This window comes from Octopus bimaculoides, chromosome 10 (assembly GCF_046866305.1).
Source record: "Octopus bimaculoides isolate indiv1 chromosome 10, ASM4686630v1, whole genome shotgun sequence".
Classification (NCBI taxonomy): domain Eukaryota; kingdom Metazoa; phylum Mollusca; class Cephalopoda; order Octopoda; family Octopodidae; genus Octopus; species Octopus bimaculoides.
In genome coordinates this window covers 1,173,711-1,200,255 of record NC_142937.1, presented here as the reverse complement: position 1 = coordinate 1,200,255, position 26,545 = coordinate 1,173,711, and the positions used below count along the sequence as shown (strand labels likewise).

At 38.0% G+C, this 26,545-nt stretch overlaps 1 protein-coding gene across 3 annotated transcripts in view; it reads left to right on the top strand.

Annotated features, from left to right (window-relative positions):
• The window catches only part of LOC106867312 (uncharacterized), a 93,448-nt gene that overhangs the window by 25,216 nt on the left and 41,687 nt on the right, over positions 1-26,545 (top strand). For all 3 annotated transcript variants that reach the window (XM_089358286.1, XM_052971011.2, XM_052971010.2), the window contains exons 4-6: positions 7,081-7,246; positions 9,905-9,949; positions 10,840-10,952. In XM_089358286.1, the coding sequence (XP_089214412.1) occupies positions 7,081-7,246; positions 9,905-9,949; positions 10,840-10,952 (324 nt within the window). The remainder of the gene's footprint in view (positions 1-7,080; positions 7,247-9,904; positions 9,950-10,839; positions 10,953-26,545) is intronic.

Here is a 26,545-nt window from a genome sequence, read left to right as displayed (position 1 = left end):
AAGATTCTAGTTCACTGGAGGCTATAGTAGAAGACACTTTCCTAAGGTGCTACTCAGTGGTACTGAACCCGAAACCATGTGGTTGGGAAGCAAACTTCTTACCACACAGCCACACCTGTGACTTTTTAATTTATTTATTTAGGCAGACTGGAGCAAAGCAGGTCTGCCTACCTTTGTTTTGAAACATAAGACAAGTCACTTTGGATGAGAAATTTGAACTCGTGATTGTCTAATAATTAGTTAGGAACTTCTGCTTGGCAGCCTCTGTTATGTCTCTGATGATGACTGTTTTTGATTGTTTTTTTTTTTTTATTTTTCCTTTTCCCCTCTCTTGCACACACTCTGTTGTTGTTTACTCTCTGGTCAGACCTAAAAAATTAACTGAAAGGGACACAATCAAATACTACTAGGTACTCGATCCAAAGCCTTACCAAGCCAGCCTTCCATTAACTGTTGTTGTTCTTGTTGTTCAGTCCCAAATCAACCCTAATTAAGCTGTTTTTTTTTTTTTTTTTTTTTTGTGGTATAGTGTCTTATATTTTTTACTTGTTTCACTCATTAGACTCCAGCCATGCTGGGGCACTGCCTTGAACAATTTGTTTTGGTCAAATGAACTGACCCAGTAATTTTTTTGGTAAGCCTGGATCTTATTCTGTTGGTCTCTTTGCCAAACTGCTAAGTTATGGGGATGTCAGCATACCAACACACATGCACACACACATATCACAGGCTTCTTTCAGATTTCCGTCCACCAGATCTACTCACAAGGCTTTGGTCAGTCCAAGGCTATTGTAGAAACACTTGCCCAAGCTGCCATGCAGTGGGGCTGAACCTGGAACCATGTGGTTCGGTAGTAAGCTTCTTACCACAGAAGCATGCCTGTACCTTTAGTGTATCTAAGATTTTTTTCAGCTAATGTTTTTTTTGTTTGTTTTTTTACTTTAAGGTAATGCAGGTAGGGCTGTGTGGTTGAGAAGTTCACTTCCCAACCACATCACTTTGAATACAGGCCTGCTGTGTAGAACCTTGGGCAAGTGTCTGCCACTATAGCCCTGGGATGACCAGATCCGTGTGAGTGGATTTGGTAGTCAGAAACTGAAAGAGGCCCATTGTGTGTGTGTGTGTGTGTCCATGTGTATTTTGTTTATATCTGCACTGTAAGAAAATTGGTGGTGGTGTCACTTCTGTCAACAAATCATCTGCTTGCTTTGTGCCTTGCAAAGGAAGTTGAAATAAGAGATCGCTTTACTGAAAACTTATTAGATTTTGGGATCGATCCAGTACTGGACAAGGATTCTGGATTATTCTTCCGGTGTTTTTATTTAGTTTTGAGAGCAGCTGTGCCCATTTTATGTATTCTCGTTTGTGAGAGCAGTCGGGTTTATTTCAGGTATTCTCATTTTAAAAGTCATCTCTAGCTAATCGTTGAAGACATTGGTGTTGTCTTGGTGGAAGTTTGCACTCTCTGAGCGCTCTTATTATTAATATGGTTGTGATCTGGCAGAATCATTAGCACGCTGGCCATGCTTAGCAGCATTTCATTCATCCTCAACTTCTGAGTCCAAATTCCACTGAGGGTCAACTTTGCCTCTCATCCTTTTGAGCTCAATAAATTAAGTACCAGTTAAGCACTCAGGTCAGTGTTGTTGGCCTTGTGCCAAAATTTGAAACTGATATCATTATTATTGTTGTTCTTATTAAGGCAGCAATCTAGCAGAATCGTTAGCTCACTGGGCAAAATGCTTAGCAGCATTTCATTCGTCTTTACATTCCTGAGTTCAGATTCTGTTGAGCTCAAGTTTTATCCTTTTGCGGTTGATAAAACAAGTACCAGCTGAGCAGGAGGGGGTGGGGTCGATGTAATTGATTGAGGCCCACCCTCAAAACTGCCTGTCTTTTTGCCAGAATTTGAAACTATTATCATCATCATCATCATCATCATCATCATTACTATTCTGTTCTTAAGTGGCATGTGAGCTTTAAGTGAAGGTCTTTACTTTTTACCTTATAAACATTGAAATTGATTGCAACATCTTATTCCACAAATAACCATTCAGCTAAGCGTGTTCATTTAGTTGTCAATTTTGTCTTTGTGATAAACTAAAATATTTTAGTGTTATTGTTGATGCTGGTGGTTGGAAGAAACCAGAATTTTGTTGTTGTTTTTTTTTTTTGCTGTTGTGTTTAAAATATTTTTCCCTCTAAAATACATTGATTTGCATTTTTTATTTCATTTTATATTCTATTTTTAGGATTTTTTTCTTTGTAACCTAAAATTCATGAATAATTCTATTTCGAGATTTTTTTTTCTTTACATTCTCTGCCACTTAGGAACTAAGTGATTTTTTTTCCCCCTTTTCAATTTAAAACTGTTAATATTTTTATATTAACAGTTTTAATTAGCTCGGTTGAATCTTTATTTGAATTGTCATGTTTATGTTCTCTATGTATGTGTAGTTGCATTATTTATATATTTATTTGTTTTGTTTTACACTTATTTAAGAAAGCTTTACATGTACTTTGTGGTAGAACAACATGTAAACAGAGAATTTGTTGTGTGTAAAAGCGCCCATGCCAGTGTCACAGAAGGGTTACTGATGCTGATGTCACATTAGAAGCACTCAGTACACTCTGTCAAGTGGTTGGCATTACAAAGAGCATCCAGCTATACAAACCATGCCAAAACAGACCCTGACAGCTCCTGTCAAATTATCCAACCTTTGCAAGCATAGAAAACAGACATTAAAATGATGATGATGATGATGATGATGATGATGGACACATGTGCTAGCTGGGTTAACTGAATTTTGCAGTTCCATATTTAAAAGTTTTCCGTAATTGACCATTAGCAACAACAAAGCTCACATGATGGAATGTCAACAATGGCTGCTAAATTTATTTGCTTTTTTTTCTCAAACTGACAGTCACAGTTGCTTAACCCTTTGGCATTTAAACCAGCCATGTCTGGTCAAAATATTTTACCTGTTTTATGTTCAATCTAATGAGATCTGGCCTCTCACAGAAACCCTGCAATACCACTCTAAAACACAAGTTTCCTCATCGAAATCTCAAAGCTACATGAAAATGCATGATTAATTCAAAACAATGTGAATAAATAAGCATTACTTTTGACAGAGTAATCTAAATACTAAAGGGTTAAACCAGTTGAATCTAGCCCACATATTCTACCTGTCTTATGTTCAAACTAACCAGGTTCAGCCTTTTACACCTACCTTACCATGTCCTTCTAAAAATAAACATTCACAACATCAAATTCTCAATACAACAAGATAACGTATGATTAATTCAAACCAATGCAAGTAAACAAGTATTACATTTGACAGAGGAATAGAAATGCTAAAGAGTTGGAATGGACTTCACAAAATCTCTCAGGATGAAATTGTAATCTGCATACACACACACATACACACACTGTCTCATTTCACGTTCACAAATACACATACACACACTTGTATACTGTAGGTACCACTCATTTAACTTAATTACTTCACTAATTTTTTTTTTCTCTAGACTTCTATTTAAGACTACTTTTTTTGCTATAATGGTATTACTATGGTTTCTACCATGCACAAGTGCCTGATCACGTGGTTAAAGTAATTGCTTTTCGGTTACACTGTTCTGGGTTCAGTCTCACTGCATGGTGTCTTGGGCATGTCTTGCACTTTAGCCACAGTGTGTACTGGCCCTCTGTCCGTTATGACAAGTGTTCCAGTGGTTTCGATGATGCAAACAGCCTGCTTGTGAAAGTAACATACAAGTAGCTGAGAACCTCACAGACATGCATACACTTAACATAGTTCTTAGGGAGATTCAGTATGACACAAAGGCTGACCCTTTGAATTATAGGTACAGCTTATTTTTGCCAGCTAAATGGACTGGAGCAACAAAAAATAAAGTGTCTTGCTCAAGGACACAACATGCCAACTGAAATTGAACTCACAACCTTATGATCATGAGCCGAATGCTCTAACCACTAAGCCATGCATCTTCACTAGTCACAGTGTAAGTGACTGACTATTCCACGGACATTTGTCCCCTTTTGGTTGCAGGCAGAATCAGTGTGACATGAATTGCTGTCTATAATTTCCATTAACCCAATTTCACTTGCAAGGCCTGAAGCTTTGGTCGCTGTCACTTAGCCATGCAGTAGGATTGGAAGCAGGGTGGCACGATATTGATGCTATCATGGCTTCAACCATTCCTGTGCGCACGCACACACACACACACAGACACACACACACACACACACAGTGAGTAATGTTAGGTAAGAAGTGAGTTCGAATTGTCTGTTGTAGTTATTTCAGTTACTCGCTGAAGAGCATTGAGCTCAATCCCAACACCTGGGAAACACAAGCACAAGATCGCCCTTCCTGATGAAGCTGCACCAACAGAGGTTCCACCTCCTCTGAACAGAACAGGATTGCAAACTGTGCAAGTCCAGAGCTAACTCTTTGCCTTCAGTCCCAGCCAACCACCAGTGTCTGTCCTGTGGCCGAGTCTTCCATGCATGCATCAGACTGATTGGCCGTGGCTGGACATACCATACCCTGTCTTCTTCTCTTATGTGATGCCCTTGGTTATAATTAATGATGACGGACAAACTAATGAATAATAATAATGATCCCTCCATAATAATGATCCTTGTTTGTACATTCATTGGGGGAGGATGACCATAACAGCCTGTGATAGTATTACTTCATGGGAATCGGATTTATGCGAGAGGAAAGTTGTGCAACATCTTTCATCTTCACTTTTATGCCCCCAGGACTGCCTTGATTCAAAGGATAAATAAAGTTTAATCAGAGACAGGTGTAAATGCAGTGAATGACCAGAACTATGATGTTTGTTGAAACTGCTATTTTCGTCATTGAACTCAGTTATTCTCTTCTGCTCATTCTCCGTGTGAAGATAACTAATGCTCAAGAAAGACTGGAATGTCACGACTGCTACATTCCCACTGATGTCAGTAAGACTAAGCATCTATTGAAAGGGTTAAGCAGTTAATTATTTTTCAGACTAATATTTGACATAACTTTGTGTGTGCATGTTGTCATATAATCATTATATCAATGCCAGTAAATTATTTAAATTCATAGCCTCTATTTAATCCTGGTTTAATCTTCAAATAAGATTTCAGATTGAATCAACAAGAAAGAATTTTTTTTTTTTTTAAATCACTTAATTGAGTTCAGAAGTAGAATGAAAACAATTCTTAAGAGAGTAGAGTAATTGTTCTCCAATTTACTCTAAAAACAAATTACCTGAAATTGAGTTTTAATGAGAAAGTCATTAAAACACTATTTGTTGTCTAACCCTATATCATCCTTGAATTAGGCCCTTCTTGTAACAGTAAAGATTGTTGAACAAATGTGTGAAGCCTCCAAGCTGTTGCACATTGTACTTCAAATTGTCTTCTAATTACTGTTCTTTTTATTCTTTTTCTTTTTACTTGTTTCAGTCATTTGACTGCAACCATGCTGGAGCACTGCCTTTAGTTGAGCAAATCGACCCCAGGACTTATTCTTTGTAAGCCTAGTACCTATTCTATCGGTCACTTTTGCCGAACTGCTAAGTTACAGGGGCGTAAACACACCAGCATTGGTTATCAGGCGATGGTGGAGGGACAAACTCATATATATATATATATGATGGGCTTCTTTCAGTTTCTATCTACCAAATCCACTCACAAGGCTTTGGTCGGCCCAAACCTATAGTAGAAGACACTCGCCCAAGGTGTTATGCAGTGGGAGTGAACCCAGAACCATGTGGTTGGTTAGCAAGCTACTTACCACACAGCCACTCCTGCACCTACTGTTGTTTAAAAATGTTTAAAAAGAAGAGGGAGGAAATATCTCAGCTGCATAGTCAATAGATACATTATATCCAAACCTCATTTTATCATAGGTTTGTTCATTCAAAGCTGACCCAGGGTTAAACAGCTAAGGTGCCAAGTAACTCACCCTCTGAGGGGGCACAAGGGTGGGGATATTGGAGGAGGTGGCCTTGTGTGAAGTGATGAGAGGTTAGTGTGACAGAAGGGTAGAAACAGGGGTTTCATTGTTGAGGAGACACATGGTTACCCTGTTTCATAAATTCAAGGTTTCAGTGATGTGATTGTTTATTTTTAGAATGACATTGTAAAATAGGTGTGAGAAATCGGGCCTGGCCAGTTTGTACATAAAGCAGGTAGAATATTTGGGCCAGAACAGAATATTCTGGTAGACTATTTGTGCCAGTTTAAATGCTAAAGTGTTAATGCTTGTAATAGAGTGGACTCTGCTAAAGGCATCAAGGTGCCTGGTGGTGGTCTTAAACTCGGCAATGGATTTAGTCTGTCACCCAAGTAGGCTGTGGTGAGATTTGAACTCAGAATGCAAGAGCTTGAACAAATCTTATTAATGATAGATGTCTGTCATATCTCTCAACCATTGTCTAAAACAGAATCGCAAGTTCCTTCAGCACAGCTGTGTGGTAAGAAGTTTGCTTCCCAACCACATGGTTCTGTGTTCAGTTTCACTGTGAGGCACCTTGGGTAAGTGTCCTCTACTACATACAGCCTCAAGCTGACCAAAACCACATGAGTGGATTTGGTAGATGCAGACTAAAAGATGCCCATTTGTGTGTGTGTGTGTGCGTGCAGGCATGCATGTACATGTCTCTGTAACTATGTTTGTCCCCCACCACTGCTTGACAACTGGTATTGGTGTGTTTATGTCCCTCTAACTTATCAATTTGGCAAAAGAAACAGATAGGATAAGTACCAGACATTAAAAAGTAAGTACTGGTGTCAATCCATTCAATTAAAATTCTTCAAATCAGTGCTCTATCATGGCCACAGTCAGATGACTAAAACAAGTAAAGGATAAAAGAATATCATATCTATTTTTGTATAAAATACAAATTTTTCTTCCATGCCCTTCTACTGCTGCCACCACAACCTTTTTCCTTTTTTTTTTCTCAATTTTTGTGAGTTGTTTTTCAATTGAAATTGGATAGTCTTTCCTTTACTAATTTCTCTGCCTTTTAATTAATTGTCTTCAATGTATTGCTCTTTTTCAGAAATAAATTCCATCTGTACCCAGAAATTAAAAGCTAAAGAAATGCTGCTGAAGAAAATTCAGCGTAAACAAATGAAGAACACACCAGTTGTGGGTGATTTGACTGATATGAAAGAGAGCCTGCCCACTTTTACGGCACAGAAGGAAACAGCTAAAGAAAAACCATTGTGAGTGTTCTTGTATAAAAACTGCCTTTTTTTTTTTTTTTTTGTGGTTTCTGTTCTTGTATTCTTCTTCACAATCCCACCTTTAATCTCTTTTGAGGCACAATGGCTATGAGATTAACCCCTGTGATACTAACTCACCTGAGATAGCTCTGGTTTAAAACTGTTCATTTTAAATTGTTCACTAATGAAAATTAAAACCCTTCATCAAAATTTATGGAAATGCTTTTTGTTATGTTCTGAATACCAGCTTAAGCCTTTTATTACCATATTTCTGTTGAAATACACTGCCTTTGTTTCAATTGATTTTGAAGATATTGAAGAATTTAATAAAACAACTCTGTCATTATCAAGCTGGGTTTTGGAACATAAAATAACATTTGAATTTTGATGGGAAATTTTAATTTAGATCTCTTTAAACCAAGAGGAAATTTGCATCATGGAAGCAAGAGTAGTCTTGGGCTGGGTTAGCATTAAAAGGTTTAACAAAACAAGGTTATTGAGCTAAATCCATTCAAATTCCTATTTTCAAAATTAATTGGAAAACATAGGATGTATATTCCTTTAGAAATATGACTACATAAGAATTAAGCTGTCCGACTACTACAGCTCACAAGGTCTTAAATTCAAGCCATACTAACACTAGTCTTTGTATGCTACCTCTGCTTACTTCATTTTGCTCAGTCGATAAACAAGTTTCACTCCTATGCCTACAATGGCATATGAGTTGCCTTATACACAGCTGGAAAGCTGGTAGAATCATTATCAAACCAGACAAAACACTTAGCAGCATTTCTTTAGGTTTTACATTCTGCATGAAGGCACATAGCTCAGTGGTTAGTGTGTTGCGCTCACAATTTAAATTTATTGATAGTGAGTTTGATTCCTAAACCAGGCTGTTTTGTGTTCTTGAGCAAGACAGTTTATTTCATGTTGCTCCACTTTCACTCAGCTGTAGAAATGAATTGCGACATCACTGGTGCCAAGCTGTATCGGCCCCTTTGCCTTTCCCTTGGATAACATTGGTGGTATGGAGAAGGGAGGCTGGTATGCATGGGCGACTGCTGGTCTTCCATAAACAACCTTGCCCAGACTTGTGCCTCAGAGGGGAATTTTTTAGGTGCAATCCCCATAGCCATTCATAACTGAAGAGGGTCTTCACTGTCTACATTCCGCATTCAAATTCTGCCAAGGTCAACTCTGCCTTTTGTCCTTTTGAGCTGAACAAACTAAGTAGCAGTTGAGCACTGGAGGTTGATGTGATTGTTCATCCTCTGCATCCCTGCCCACCCCTAAAACTGTCAGGCCTTGTTCCCATAGTAGATCATACACACAGTTGCATAACCTGCACAATGTTACTTTGGTTAATGGATTCCTAGATACAAGTACTGGGGTTAATTCATTCAACTAAAATTCTTCAAGGTGATGCCCCAACATGGCCACAGTCTGAAACGAGAAAAAGTTTTCTTTCATGACTCACTACAGAAAGAAGCTGGATAATAATTCGGCTGCTTAAGAAAAAAAGAAAAACAAGAGGCACCTTGTTTCCAACAAAAAGAATCATATCATATGACGACAATTTGACAAAAATCGTTTAAAATTGAAATTGGAGCTAAAATTAATTCAGATCAGAGTTTCTTAATCTGTTTGAGCTTAGAATACTCTCGAGATCAATTATTGAAATAAGTGCACTTTACTTGGAAGGTATTTTTTTCTAAAAAGAAAGCTGTTTTTTAAGGGGAAAGTTAACTATAAAATATAGCAAACTATGGCTCATCGTCATCATCAACATTTAATGCCCATTTTCCATGCTGGCATGGGTTGGATGGCTTGACAAGACCTGGCATGGCCAGGACCTGCACCAAGTTCCATAGTCTGTTTTGGCTTGGTCTCTATGGCTACATGTGCAACCTGATGCTAACCAATTTACCAAGTGTACTGGGTGCTTTCTACGTGACACTATCACCAGTGCTTTTTATGTGGCACCAGCAACAGCACTGGTTAAGTGCCCTTTACGTGGTGCCAGCAACAGCGCCCTTTACGTGGCACCAGCAAAGATGCCCTTTACATGGTGCCAGCACTAGTGCTTTTCATTTGGCATCAGTATCAACACCAATGCTTCTTACATGGCACTTTGGTTTTAGGATATCTGTTGTGTTGTGGTGGGCAGGTCTTCTTGTGCTCTGCAATGTGCTGCATATCTCAGTCCTCTGTCACCTCCTTTGTATAATGCTCAGCATTTTGAGATTGGCCTTCAATACTTTGTCCCATGTTTTCCCGAGTTTCCTTCTTCCAAAACTTCTCTCCACTTTGTATTATTCACATTTCAGGTGATGGCATGGCTTTAGGATTAAGAAGTTGGCTTCACATCCACAGGGTTTCAAGTTCAGTCCTACTGAGAGGCACCTTGGGCATCTGTTTTCTACTGTAACTCCAGATCAAATAATGCCTTCTCAGCAGATTTGGTAGATAGGAACTGAAAGAAGTTCGTTATATATACGTTTGTGTGTTTCTGGCTACTTGTCATTGTTTTCTGATTGTAAATGAATGCCATACAAGCATGTTGTTCTTTTGCAGTCTTCTGTCAAAATATATGTCCACCTATTGTTGTTATTGTTAATATATATATATATATATATATTGTTTGTTTTGATTGTTTAGGCCATATAAACCACCTGTGAAGTTAAAGTCCCGTCAAAAGGAAATGTAAGTTTTATTGCATTTTATCATTCTTGCTTGCTTCTGTATTTTGCTGTATTTTATCAGGCATGGCTGTATAGTAAGAAATTTGCTTTCTGACCAGATTGTCTCAGGTTCAGTTCCACTGTGTGACAGCTCGAGCAAATGTCTCCTACTGGAGCCACATATAAAGCACCTAGGCTGGCACTGTGTAAGGTACCTGTGCTGGTAAAGAACACCCAGTACACCCTGTAAAGTGGTTGGCATTAGGAAGGGCATCCAGCCATAGAAACCATGCCAAAATGAACAAATGGAGCCTGGTGTTGCTCTCCAGCTGGCCAACTCCTGCCAAACCCTCCCGTCCATGCCAGCATGGAAAACGGATGTTAAATGATGATTTTGTTTCTGTACAAGTTGTTGGTATGTTTCTTTATAGGCACAGGTGTTGCTGTCTGGTAAGAAGCTTGCTTCCCAACCACGGGGTCCTGAGTTCCATCTCACAGCATGACATCTTGGGCAAGCCTCATCTACTATAGCCGACCAAAAGCTTTGTGAGTGGATTTGGTTTATGGAAACTGACTGAGGTTGTTATGTCTATGTATGTATGTATATGTGTATGTGTGCATGCGTGTTTTATTGTCTCCTTGCCTTGTCTTCCTGTGACAGTTACAAATGAATGTCACTGACATGCAAATGGTGGCCATCATTTCCTCTCTTCCATGAAATACACCGGGCCAAGGGAAAATATTGCCTTACTTGGAAACCAGTGAGGGTTGGCAACAAGAAAGACATCCAGGTGTAGAAAAGCCACCACAACAAATTGCATCCAACCCATGCAAGCATGGAAAAACGGATGTTAAATGATGATGATGATGATGATGGTTGTTGATTTTGATTTTTACTTTTAACTGTTTCAGGTTGGAAAACATTAACATCTTCAAGCAAGTGTTGAGTCATCCAATATTTAAACAAAATCCAGGTTCTGCTATTACTGAACACCTACAGAATAAAGTGGAACACATGAACAGCTGTTAGTGGCATTAACAAATGAGAATTCCGTTTTTTGTTATTGTTTTTTTGTCTTTTTTTCTTCTTGGTTTTTTTTTTTTAACAAAGTAAATAAACTATTAACACTGTTCTTTGAAAAAAAAAAAACTCACTTGCAGACTCAATCTCAGACAACCACCGTAATCTACTTAGCTTGCAAAACTACTTGGACATGTACAAAAAAAAAGAAAAGGAAAGAAAAATTCAAGCACATGAGCAGAATCCCCAAGATGCATACACATAGATACACAAAATCCAACACACACACACACACACACATACACGCAGAGGCATATATGAAACACAATCAAACACCAGATGCTGACACATGAGATTCCAAAGACCGCTCACTGTCACACTCAGGAAAACTCTGTAATGCAATCATTCTATTGTTCCAGTCTCATGTTGAATTCCAACTGTTGGCCAATTTGTCCCAAAGTTCGTATTTTGACATAAAATTAACAAAGCAAATGTCATTTATTTCTCCCTTCATCTCTCATGTCATCTGACAAATACCAACCAAAATGGCATGAATCAGTCAAGCTTTACCTGCTAGAAATAGCAACCTAAATGCTTTTAAATCAGATCTCAATGCTGGATGTTCAAGAACCAAATGAAGGGCAGATTTCCAATCCCGGGATCATGGGATCATCCTGATTCCCAAAAGTTATGTCTATGTAGAGCAAATGCAGGCTGAGATACAGGGGTCTCAGATGGAGAGACAGAATTTCGCTTCTATTACTATTATATTTATACACACACACACACACACACACACACACCCAAATGAGCTAAGTTTTATACTATTAGAATACTTGAACAGCCATATTTATAAAATGTTCAATGTATCTTAAAACAATGATGGAAAAGGGAGCTTGTGTCCTTTTTTTATCCACCAACTAATGTCTCCTTTCCTCACTACATCACTTTATACATTCTTCTCTTCTTTATTATCTCTCTCTCTTTCTCTCTCTCTCTTTCTCTCTCTCTCTTTCTCTCTCTTTTTCTCTCTCTCTCTCTCTCTCTCTCTTTCTTTCTCTCTCTCTCTTGTTTCTTCATCCACTCTGCAGGGTGGTTGATGTTAGGAAGGACATCCAGTCATAAAAACCCTGCCAAAACAGACACAGAAGCCTTGTGCAGTCTTCTGCCTAGCTAGCTACTGTCAAAGTGTCCAACCCATGCCAGCATGGAAAGGGGACATTAAAAGATAATTATGATAGTTTAAAAAGCCTCCACAAATTGGTAGGAGTGTAGTTGGGAGGGAGATGATTTTTATCGCCAGTGTTCCCATGTTAGTGCCACATAAAAAAACACCCATGCTGGTGCCATGTAAAAAGCACTCAGTACATTCTGTAAAGTGGTTGGCGTTAGGAAGGGCATCCAGCTGTAGAGACCCGGCCAAAGCAGATGGTTGGGGCCTGGTGCAGCTCTCCAGCTGGCCAGTACTTGTCAAACCGTCCAGTCTACACCAGCATAGAAAGTGGACATCAACTGATGATCATGTTCAGAGACTAAAGTATGACAAGGGAAAAGAGACAGGCATCTTGCTGTTGAGATGTGGGTAGGGGGGGGGAGGGGGAATTAGCTGGAGACAGACGAGATGGATGGACAGGTGGATAAGTTCATAAGAGTGTGGGAAAAGAGTGACAGACAGATGATGGGTATAGAACTGAAAGGTGAACAAGAGTGGGAGTGTGGTCAATGATAAAAATGAGAAGTGTGGCAATCACAAATGTAGCTCAGGAGAAAGGAGGAGGTAACTGGTGGCCCAAAAGAAATGACCATTGGAAAACAAATTTGTATGGAATAATATTTAGAAAGGGGGATGGGTGACAACGATAAATGGTTTCAAGGAAGCGGGATTACTGGCAGCACAAAAAGGAGATGAAATGTGTAAAATGTATAGCAGTTGAATAGGGTCATGGTCAGAGGAATAATATGAGAATGGGTAAAAGATTAAAGGATGTGAGACTCAACATCCTTTCACGTGAAAGCACCCGTTACACTCTTAGTGGTTGACATTAGGAAGGGCATCTAGCCATAGAAAACCATGCCAAATCAGACTGGAGCCTGGTGCAGCCTTCCAGTGTGCCAGCCCAGTCAAACTGTCCAACCCATGCCAGCATGGACAACGGGCATTAAATGATGATATATAAATGCATACATACACCTAGTGTTTGTTATTAGTGCCAGTTCATCAGAAGTTTTGTGATATACTACATTTGCTGGCTTAAATTCAGCTATTATGTTATAATGGATTTGTGACACATACGCACACAGTTGTTACTAAGCCACATTACTTGACAGTTACAGGGTGTTCAGGCTAAATTTGACAGTTTGCATAAAAGGGAGAGAAAAATAATGTTCCATTGAAAAATAAAGTGTTTTAAAAAAATCAAAAATTATCAACTAAATTATGGCTGGTGGGTAACAGTTTACTCAATGTAACTGTCCTCAGCTTCAACCATGGCCAAAGATGGCTCTGGAACCTGGTGCCTGTGTTCCTCACTGCATCCCTGGGAAGATCTTTGAACACCTCTTTGACATTGGCCACCAGCTCAGCTTGGTATTACAGGCAAAGTGGTTGGTGTCTTTCTCACCTGCACTCCACACATAGTAATCCATGGAATTACAATTGGTGGACATTAGAGCTGGTGAAGTCATAGAAACTCTCTGGTAACCACATCTGACTCTTTCTGGAAGTATTGCAAGGGGTCAGATTCTGCTGCCATACATATGGCTTTCCAGCAGCAACCCTCTCCAACCAGAGTTTGACTACAGTCTCCAGCAGCTTCACGTAGCCGTCTGAAGTGAGCCTCAGGCCCTGTTCAAGTATGTGGTGCAGCCGCAGTTTGGCAGAACTTAGTTTTTGTGGTCTCCATGTCATGTCTGACAGCCTTTACAGTGTTCATTGAGCAGCAGTCATGATACAGGTAACTGTTTTCCAATGTTCAGATGGCTTCTAATCCTCCACGTCAACTATCTCTTTGACTACATCTTTAAATCTTTATGCTCTTGAATGTTGTTGACCAGTACATCAATCTGTTCCTGAAACAAAATATTGTCAGGTTTTGTCCAAACACCCTGTACATCATTGTTAACCTTAGCAAGGTATTTTTCATGAAAGTGCTCAACAAATAAGCATATAAATTATTTGAGGCTATGATGTCACATCCTAACACTGAAAGAATGAACTGAGTCTACTTCCACTACATGTTATTTAGTATTTACAATCTTCCCTTATAGTATACCTTCTGCTGCAGATCATTCTATTTTGAGAACTGTATCTCTCATCATATAGTATACAAAAAAAATAGAATCTCCCTGTAACTAACAATATGAGCTTCAAGGAGTTTGATATAGAAATACCCAGAGTGGACAAATGTTCCAAGAAAACAAATTATTATCCAACTAGATGAAGTTTATCTTTTGTGGAATAATTCCCTTAAATTATTTAACATGAATTTAACTTTCTAGCAGCACATATATTTAATAACAGGATGCGTACACACATAAATATTTTCTCTTTACTCAGCAAAACATAAACCCAAAATGTTTTACAAATTTTTAGCTCCTAATGAAATATAATTTTTTAAAACTATTAACATTGTTTTTAACTACATTTTTTCTGTTCAGTGAACATTTAACGTTAATGATAAAATTTATTTTTCGTTTTCAAGACTAAAAACGTTTGAGAAATAATTTTTAATTTACATCTATTAATTTTGTTCCCAAAGAAAGAAAAAGTAATCTTTCTTTCTCTCTCTCTCTCTCTCTCTCTCTCTCTCTCTCTCTCTCTCTCTCTCTCTCTCTCTCTCTTGTTACATTTATATAGTTTCATTAAGGTAGCATGCACTATTTAGCAGTAGTGCAGAAGCTTTCATTATAGCCAGTCATAGCATTGCATACAGCTGGTTCCAAACTCAGCAGTTAGAGTATCTTTCACCAATACAGACACTGTTTGATCTGTACTTTGAGGGGTTGAAACTACAGGCCCCTGCTACATAATCAGTTCATTTATTTTTGCCATGCAGGGATGGCTTAGCTAGTTACATGTTAATGTATTTAATTACAGTCAGACACCCTTTCTTTATGAATGCTTACTGTTTTCAAGTAAGGAAATTGTATTTACTTAAGTTTCTTTAAAAGTGTAGAGCCACGGAATCATTTGTTCCCAAGGAAACAACAGATAAATCTCATAACTCAACCGTTTTGCATACAGTTACAGAAAGTGAACAAGACACATGGCTCAGTGGTTAGAGTGCCAGGCTCACAATCATCAGGTAGTGGGATTGATTCCTGGACCAGGCCGTATGTTATGTTCTTGAGGAAGACATTTTATTTCATGTTGCCTCACTTCACTCAGCTGTAGAAATGAGTTGCAACATGAGGTGCCAAACTGTATTGGACTTTGCCTTTCCCTTGGAAAGGGGAGGCTGGTATGCAGGGGCAACTGCTGGTCTTCCATAAACAACTTTGCTCAGATTTGTATCTTGGAGAACTTTCTAGGTGCAATCCTATGGTCATTTGACTGAAGGGGGTCTTTACCCTTTTATACACACACACACACATGGTAGCTGTTGACTCCTTAATTGAGTATAATTTGTCTCAGCACCACCAATAGCAGAGTGCATACACAGGCAGCAAATTAGTGAAAAACCAACAACACACAAACTCCTAATATGAAGCTGAATATTTGCAGTTTAAAATTACTAGATGATGGTTGGAAGTAATCTGCATGTGACTAGAAATGACTGTTTTGTCTAGCAACAGATTTACAAATTTTTTCACCCAGACAATATGAAGTGAAAAGGCTTGACTTTACTGTGGAGACAGCTGGAAATTAATATTGTTACATTTCAGGTGCCTTATATGTATGTAAGTACATACATATGTTCATTTGTTCTCCTCTTTTTAACTTAAAATAAATTTTGACTGGCCACCTACTTGGTAGCAAAGTTTTGAAGGAAAGCATATTGTTTTAACCATCATCCTTTGCATATTTTTATAGTCCTAGATATCATGATCATTGGTAGCGTATAAATTATGTATGTATGTATGTATATATATGTGTGTGAGAGAGAGAGAGGATATAGAGACATGGATATAACAGTTTGTATAGTTACTGTCAAACAAATTCACTTGCAAGCAACATTGTTTGGTTTGTCCAAAGTGCCATGTGAGGAAACTGTACTTGATTCATGTGGAACTGAACTTCTTATCCATACTGCCATTCCTGCATTTGTGTGTACATGCACTTATATATGATATCGATGATGGCCCCATCCTGTCAGATAGCTATCTCATATTGTGAGACATCTTGTACTGCACTGGATTTAAGTGACAAAATCCTTTACAACACGTTTGCCACTCTCTCAGTCACAACAGTAGGTTCCAGTGACAAGCAATGCAAGGTGACTGGTATGATTTTGACTTGGTTTTATGTCAGTGTATCTTTGTCCAAGAAGAGCTGCCTTTCTCATGGCTTTGTCAAAAATAAAGAGCCACGTCTACCATATTGTGACTCATTGATTTGTTATGTGGTGGCTCAACTTTGAAAAGGGAGTATATATGTTTTCGTAGTCCTCTGCTCTGAAGGACTGTAGTAATACGGACGCCCTTTTTCAAAGATGTTTGGATGTATTTTGAGAGAAATTTGGCTGCTATTTCTAACTGGTCAAACAGTCAAACAACAACATTGTTGATAAACATTTTGTATTACTGTTTAGGCCAGTACGGTTCTTACTGAGCAGGCACCTATGTCATACAGGTTTTTAATCACAACCAGGCACAATCTGGGGATCTGTGATTTTTGTTATAAGACTCTTATATTTGCAGTGGCATCCACTCAGGGTTGAGCCAGCTCTGATAAACGAGTTCACCACGTCCCTAACATTCTAACAAGCAAAGTAATGCTCCTCCCTGCAGCCCAAAAATCTCACTTGCAACAGGTGCTACTACTCCGGATCAGAGTAGACCTGGGACCAATACTAACAAGTGGTTCCACACTCCTCAAAACCCTAGAACTCTTGTACCGAGGCCCCACAACCAGTTCCGGTTTAAAATCTTACCCAGGACACTGCTTTGCTGAGGATAATAGCTTGGACACATTGCACTGTCTCCACTATCCAGTCTACTTATGTACACCTGTAAATTCTGGCAGTGGCCGGCAGATGCAGGCAAGACATATTCAAAGCATGAGTGATCAAAAGTATTCTGTGTTATTTATTTATCATGATGTTGATGGTCTATATCATACAAGTCTTTAGAGTTAGTAAGGCTGTGGAATCGGCAGCTTATCTCTGAATTTGTTTGTTTTTCTGTGGTGATGCAGGGTCGTCTGAACACACTGTACAGCATTGTATTTGTTGTGCTTGTCTTTTGTGCTTGTCTTTTGTGAGTATAGTTATATGTGTCTAAGTGTTTCATAAATCAGGCAATAGAGATTGTGCCAAGGTCACCAATATAGTGTTAATTTTGGCAGAATGTAAAACCAGATATGATGTTTTGGAAAACAACAACATTCATAACTTGTCAGAAAATATGATCTTGAGTTTTGAGAGGAAAAGAAGTGAAATCACTCCACTAAAACTTGAGAATTAGCAATCCGGTTGCCACTTGCTCCACCACCACTAGTTAGTGCTCACACTTGTGAAACACAGGTCTACACTGATAAAAACTTTCATGAAGGAAAGAAATTTCTCGTTATTAAGTATGTAGAGAATTGACTTTGATAACCAAACTATGCAAGTTGACCTCTATGTTATAGACAAACCTTCTTTTCGATCCTTTGTTTCTTAAAATGTTTGACCTTTCAGAATTTAATATTTAAAAAAATAATATTATCATTACATGTTTAGTTGGCAAACTGACAGAATCATTACCTCACTGGACAAAATATTTAGCAATATTTCTTCCAGCTTTAAGGCAATGAGCTGGCTTAGCACACTACACAAAATGCTCAGAGTTCAAATTCCACTGGGGTTGACTTTGCTGTTCATCCTTCCGGAGGTTGGTAAAATAAGTACTAGTCGAATACTGGTGCTGATGTAATCAACTGGCTCACTTCCCCTAGCTTGTTGGCCTTGTGCCAAAATTTGAAACCACTATATCTTCCAGCTTTAAGGCAACAAGCTGGTAGAATTGTCAGTACACCAGACAAAATACTTCCAAGCATTTCGTCTGTCTTTATGTTTTGAGTTGGAATTCCACTGAGGTTGACTTTGCCCATTTGGGGTTGATAAAATAGGTACAAAGTATCCTCAATATGAATGGGATTCTAATAGAGGATGACAGAACTGTCTCCATCTTCAAATGTGTGGCCTTATGTCTATATAAAAAAAATTATCACTTCACTATTATTGGGGTGTCCGGAAAGTTCAAGCCGATTTTTAAAGGAAAGAAAAAGGTCAATAAATACTTGCCATTCCATTTTTAATCAACGAAATATGAACTATTTTGTTGCACAATGCGTCTCCATCTTTCCTTTTAACTTGAAAATACCCTCTTCCCAGAATTGAGGTGGTTTCATGGCAAATAAGTCAAAAGGTAAGCTACTATAAATCGGCACGAACTTTCCGGACAACCCAATATTTTGATTATTATCAAGGTAACGAACTGGCAGAATTGTTAGTTCATTGGACAAAATACTAAGTGACATTTTTGTGGCTCTTTACATTCTGAGTTCAAATTCTGCCAAGGTTGACTTTGCAGTTCATTCTTTTGGGGAGGTTGATAAAATAAGTACCAGTTGAATGCTGGGGTCAATGTAATCAACTTACCCCTCTCCCTCGAACTTGCTGGCCTTGTTCCAAAATTTTAAGCCATTATTTCTTCTGGCTTTGCATTTTTAGTATGAATCCCAACTGAGATCAGCTTTGCCTTTCCTCTTTACAGGGTCAATAAAATAAGTACCAGTCAAGTACTGGGGTCAATATAATTGACTAACCTCCTCCCCACAGAACACTAGTGGCTTTGTGCCAAGATTTGAAACCATTATTATTATTGAGATGGCGAGCTGGCAGAACCATTAGCATGCTGGACAAAATGTTGAGCAGCATTTCACCTACCATCACATTCTGAGTTCAAATTCTGCCGAGGTCAACTTTGCCTTTCATCCTTTTGGGGGCCGATAAAATTAAGTACCAGTGGAGCACTGGGGTCAATGGAATCAACTTTCCCCTTTCCTGAAATTGCTGACCCAGTGCCAAAATTTGAAATCATTATTATTATTATTATTAAGATGGCAAGCTGACAGAACCATGCGGGACAAAATGCTTCCTGCATTTCATGCATCTTTATGTTCTGAGTTCCAATTCTGCCACAGTTGACTTTGCCTTTCATCCTTTTGAGATCGATTTAATCAACTAAGCTCCACCTCTGAAAAATTTCAGGCCTTGTGCCAATAGAGGTAAGGATTATTATTATCATTATTGTAATGATTTTGTTATTGCATCGTTCAAGTTTACTAATATTATTTAACTAATCTCATTATTAGCCCATGTGCATTTGTGATAAATTTTAAAATTCCAAACACTTTCTCTATGATTTGCAAATGTTCAGATAATTATTTTAACTCCAGTTTGAAATTCAGAAACATTCATTGATATGCGTAGTGTATCTGCTCCCAGCTCCCACCACCCCCATCATACACACACACACACACGATTGTTTATTGCTAATAAGTTGTGTTTGTTTATTTATATATTGTGATTTGTCAGGAGAATAGAAAGTAATTTCAAGGAAAATATGCAAGCGGAAGATAGATAAATAGAATTAAAGATTTCTATAAGATTTTGTTAAACAACTGGAGGGTATTGCATATAATATTTTGTACCCAATTTAAATTAATTTTCACTCAAATTTAATTTTTCCCCTTGTGTTTTAAACTCCTTTTTATATTTACTTTTTTTTTAGTTTGTAAGAGGGTAGCAATTGCTTTCCTTTTTACATATGGATGTCTAGAATTGATAAATATTCCCTGTGGCATTGTGTAATGTAATTTTCTCCTGTTATATAATATTTGTTGCCAAAGTTGCACCTGCAGATCATTTTGTATGTATGCATGTGTGTATGTGTGTGTGGGAGCACACGGCTTAGTGGTTAGGGAGTTGGACTCACAATCGTAAGATTGTAGTTTCGCCTGGATCACGTGATGCATTGTGTTCTTGAGCAAAACACTTCACTTCACATTGCTCCAGTTCACTCAGTAGTAGAAATGAGTATCATTAGTGGAGGCACATTGCTTAGTGGTTAGGGTGTTAGATTCATGACCATAAGATTGTGGTTTCGATCCCTGGACGGGGTGGTCCATTGTGTTCTTGAGCAAAACACTTCATTCCACATTGCTCCAGTCCACTCAGCTGTAGAAATTAGTTTAGCCTGGAAAGGAATGGGCTCTACCAGGCTTTCTCACCCTAGATGTGCAGTACAGCTGCAGTGCCCCAACAACCCCAAAGGGATTAACGGTTTTGTCAATGTATGTATGTCTCATCATATTTCCGTGCTTGCATGGGGCGAATGAAATTTGTTGCAGCAGATTTTGTATTGCTGGATGCCAGTCCTGTCACCCACCCTCACCTTTCCAGATAAATATTTCCCTCTGGCCAGGCATGGGGTCACAGAAGAGATAAGCTATTGTAATGACATTCATTTTACAGCCATCACATGACATCAAAGCAAAGAAACAGTAGCACTCACATATACATATATCATTTATCTGTTACTCATTTCACTTATTGGACTGTGGCCATGCTGGAGCACCACCTTGAGTTTAATCATACAAATTGATCCCAACATCATCTAAAAAAAAAAAATGTCTGCTACTTATTCTATGAATGTCTTTTTGCCAATCCACCAAGTCACAGGATGTGAAGAAACCAATACCAGTTGTCAAGCAGTGATTAAGAACACAAAGACATGTGCACACACACACACACACACACACACACACATATTCACAACATGCAGCTTTTAGTTTCCATCTACCAAACAAGGCTTTGGTTAGCTCAGGGCTATAGTAGAAGACAGTTACCCAAGCTACCACACAGTGAGACTGAACCTGAAACCACATGGCTGGGAATCAAGCCTTCTTACCACACAGCCATATCTATGTCTACATATCATCATTCTATTTTATGTCCGCTTTGTCCATGCTTGCAGGGCTTGGATAGAATTCGTTGAGGCAGATCTTCTGTGGCTGGATGCCCTTTCTCTCACCACCCTTCATCACTTCCCCATGGCCAGTCCTGTTCTTAACAGAAGACTGAAAATGAATGACATTGCTTGTCTCGTGTTACTGATCATTTAAAACCACTGCATGGTGCTAATAACAAGGGACAATAGAAATGGGTCCTGAAAAATGTACTGGTTTAGATCTCCCTATAATTAAGAAGCTGTTGCCCCATATTTACAATATTTCCGTGTCAGGACAAAAACCATAAAATCTTTAATAGAAATTCTGCAAAAGTATTGTATCCACTATAACCTAATTCAGTACAACTATCTGCAATTGTACTAACTCAAATAATAGCCCTCTTAATTTTAACTGCTTAGCTAAGGAGATAGTCTTCATATGTCAACCTTCCACTTCTACTATCTCAAAAAAATTAGATAGAGATAGCAATTAACAATGATATTCCCTGCCACCTTGAATCTCTCTCTCTCTCTCTCTCTCTCCCCCTCTCACACGTCTGGCTTCTTTCAGTTTCCATCTGTCAGATCCACTTGTAAGTCGTTGGTTGGTCTGGTGCTATGAGATTTACCTGAGGTGCTGTGCAGTGAGATAATATTTCTCTATGACTAGACATCACATAACATCAAGGCATGGATACACACACACACACAAACCAACTAAGAGAGCACATTTGCAATTCTCAGCACACTAAAACTGATAAGGCTTAAACAGGTTGAAGATCAGGTTTAATGCTCTCTCCAGAAATTACTATTCCGAAATATTACTTTAGGATAAATTGCGAAATATCTTCTGATATAAATGTTTACTGGTTTCAGTCATTGGTCTGAGGCCATGATGGCATGCCCACTTCAGCTGTAGTACTACTTCTGATATTCATTTTATTCTATATTGTATTTATCAGATAGTTAAGTTCAGAATTTCATCTTAAAGTGCTATGGTCTTAAATACTGCAATCTATTTAAAACAGTATACACATATGCACACACACACACACACACACACACACATATATAGTATAGTGTGTGCATGTGTATGTGTATATATATATATATATATTATAGGTAGGATCAACAAAAAAGTACTCTATCCAGTGAGAGATAAATATCATTTAATATACGCAACCATAACAGAGGTACTAATAGTTTCATAGTTTAAGATGCATTACATTGGCAAATTTATAACATGCAATGTTATATAATTTGCCAGTTGAATGTCTCTTAAAGTATGAAACTACTAGCTCTTTTGTGATTGTATATATTAAATTATATAAATGTGTGTATATATATATATATGTATGTGTGTGTGTATATGTGCCGGTGGCATGTAAAAAACACTCACTACACTATTGGAGTGGTTGGCATTAGGAAGGGCATCCAGCTGTAGAAACACTGCCAGATCAGATTGGGGCCTGGTGCAGCCTCCTGGCTTCCCAGACCCCAGTCGAACCATCCAACCCATGCCAGCATGGAAAACGGACGTTAAATGATGATGATATGTATATATGAAAAAGATTTTCTCCAATGCATATACTTCACTTTGAAGTGCTCAAGATATTCAAACCTGAGGCGATAGAATAATGTAGAAGTATGAATCACAGTTAGGCAAATCAAGTTCACATATACATTTAGACCCAACATGGATGAATTTCTCCAAAAGTATGTTCAATACATCAAACATATTAAAAATATACTTGTAAAAATATATAAATATATACATTAAAAATATATTGGAAAAATAAATACATATGTAGATCGACTTACAGATTATAAAACGAAATCATAAAAAGAGTTAAGAGTCTATAAGATAAAAAGTTTGGGTGTTACTAATCCAGTTAATAATCCTACAGCCGTTTCTGGGGGTCCAGGTATCCAGTCATATAAAAGATATTTACATTCATAATTGGATGCCACCTCCTTCATCAGGGAAAATAGATTTCTTAAGAGGCTCACATGTACTGTGTTTTTCTAATGGGAGTTACCTACTGATTGTTTTTATAGAGCTATATGCAAAAGACCAGGGAGTGGATGGGTTTTTGAGATGTTGGAGAAGGGGATACAATGCATGATAAGGTAAGGCTACTGATGGCTCTATAGGTAGAAGGTAAGAGGAGGGGAGTGTTGTTTTATTTTTCAGAAAAAGTTTCAATGGGTGTGGAGACTGATTTCTAATAAAGATTCATCATATTCATAAAAAAATATCCAGAGCCAGGAATAAGAATATGAAAATAATAGTTGAAAGATATCATTATAGGTATAAATATATCATAAGCCAGTATTAAAAAATGGAGGAGAAAAAGATATTGAATCAGAATTAGATATGCATGTGAATGCACATATATACAAAGATGACGAGGAGGAAACTAACAGTCTAATCATCAGAACAATTCATGATTGTTGATAAAAAGAAAACTATACACACACTCACACACTTTGGAAACATAAGTTATAACAGGGACTGGATGGGTTAGGGTTATAAAGCAGTGCCTCAAAAATATATCTGTGAGACTGATGCTAGCATTAATGAAGTAGCACAATGAACAAGCACATACATAGTTTAAATTTATAGAAAGACAAAAGACAAAGACAGGTGTAGGAACAAGAAGCAAGTTATTAGTTTGATGCTCAGGAAAACTGGAGAGGTCTTTTACATTTTGAGCCTTTGCTCTTTGACAGAAAGGAATAAGAGGAAATAAATAGGGAGAGAATGAAGAAAAATGTATAGAGTTCAGCAGTCCAACATGGCGATACATACAAATGTGTATATATATATATACAAATGTATATTTATATATATATATATATATCTTTTATATTTTATTTGTTTCAGTCATTAGACTGCGGCTATGTTGAGGCCCTATCTTGAAGAATTTTGGTCAAATGAATCAACCCTAGTTCTTATTTTTTAAAGCTTAGTACTTATTCTACTGATTTTTTGCCAAACTATTAATTTATGAGGATATAACACTCCAGCACCAGTTGTCAAGCGGTGGTGTGGGAACACACACACAACAAGCTTCTTTCAGTTTCCATCTACCAAATCCACTCAAGGCTTTGGTCGGCCCAAGGCTATAGTAGAAGACACTTGCCCTAAGTGCCATGCAATAGGACTGAAGCCAGAATCATGTGGTTGGGAAGCTAGCTTCTTACCACACAGCCAAGCCTGAAATACAATTCTTTATGAAGAATAGGATTGACAGTGATATCAAATTTTTGCTTTCATCAAGTTGTGTGCAGTCACTCTCAATACATTATATATATCACCATCATTTAATGTCCATTGTCCATGCTGGCATGGGTTGGATGGTTTGACTGAAAACTGTTAAGCTGGGGGAGCTGAATCAGGTTCCGATCTGATTTGACAAGGTTTCTACAGCTGAATGCCCTTCCTAATGCCAACTACTCCAAGAGTGTAGTGGGTGCTTTTTATATGTCACTGGCACAGGTGCCAGTTACCTGACAGTGGAATCAGCCACCACTACAATCTCACTTGGCTTCGCAACTCTTCTCAAGCACATTATATTGCCAAATGTCTTGGTTACTTGTCACTGCCTCCATGAGGCCCAAAGTTCGATGAATGCTTTTTCTGTGCCACCAGCACGGGTGCCAGTTCTATAACATTGGCATTGACCATGACTACAATTTCATGTGGCTTGACTGAGAGAATTGGTTCATACAGTTTCCTGCTACCAAATTCTCTCAGAAATCATTGGTTTATCCAGGGCTATAGGAGATGACACTTGCCCAAGGTGCCATGCAGTGGGATAGAATCCTAAACCATATGATTGAAGAATGAACTTCTGAACTATGCAGCTATTGTTGCACTCATACATATATTCACATGCACATGCACACACACCCTACATAATATATATAATTGATATTAACTATAAAAGAAAGCTAAACATTGAATAAATGTCAAATGTGACTCCTCTAAAATACAACAGGAAAAATAAGCATTATTTCAATTAATGAGTCCACCACATGTAGGGAAATAACAACATTAATACAACAAACAAACATAACCTTGACAAAATGCTTTTTAAAAAAAATGAATAAATTGAATCTGGTAATTGGATTTAGAATATCACTTATTTAATTTCCTGTTTGAATTTTTTAAAATATTTGTGTTGGTTTTAAAATACGTCATAATAATGATACACAGACATATATGCATGTGTATTTATATGTAGATGAACTTGCCATTGTAAACAAGGGTGTGTATATGTGTGAAGAAGAGTGCTTGCCAGTGAAAGGAGAGTGAGATAGATGTGTGCGTTAAAGCCGTCTTCTAATATTTTCCAACTTAGTTTCACATTACTGATCTTTTGACAAAACCAAAAGAGTTGTGCAGGAAATCTGTAATTCAAAATATATGGAAAAAAATTAAGACACCCAGGTGGTCTTTCAATTGGCTGATGGGCAAGATATTTGGAAAAGAAATTTCCCATAATGAATGGAGAATGTGGGAATACAGAATGGTTTTGATGATGATAAAAAATTAAATGACTAGAAATACATAGACAGGCTTAGCTGTGTGACTGGAGTTTGCTACCCAACCACATAGTTTTAGATTCGGTCCTGTTTTGTGGCACCTTGGGCAACTATCTTCTACTAATGCCCTGGATCAACCGAAACCTTGCAAGAGAATTTGGACGAGAGGAACTGAAAAAAGCTCAGTGTGTTGGTGTGGGTGTGTAATTTAGACACAAAGCCAGTTGTTTTGACGGGATGATGTTAATTATATCAACCCCAGTGCTTAAACTGGTACTTTATTTTATCAAACCCTGAAGGGATAGAAGTCAAAGTTGACTTTAGTGGGATTTGAACTCAAAATGTAAAGAACTCAATGAAAAGCAGTTTTTCTGATTCTCTTACTATTCTGCTAGCTCACTGCCTTCCGATTTTGGTATAAGGCTAGCAGTTTTCTAAGGAATGGGTTAACCAGTTACTGTGGCCCCAGTACATGACTAGTACTTTTTTTATATTGATACTTAAAGGTTGAAAAGCAAAGTCAACCTCAGGTCTGATTTGAACCGAGAATGTAATATTTTTAATTACTTCAAATTTTTGCTCAAGGCCAGCAGCATTAGGGGTCACTTGATTACATCAACCTCCAACAATAATAGTAACTCTTTCTAATTTTGGCACAAGGTTAAGAATTTTGTAGTGGGGTGGTGGTTGACTACAACAACCTCAGTAATAATGATGATGATGATGATGATTTCAAATTTTGGCACAAGGCCAGCAAGTTTGGGGAAGTGGGGAAGTTGATTACATTGGCCCCAGTGCTCATGGGAAAGTCAGCCTTGGCAGAGTTTGAACTCTGAATGTAAAGAGCCACAAAAATTACCACTAAACATTTTGTCCAATGCACTAACAATT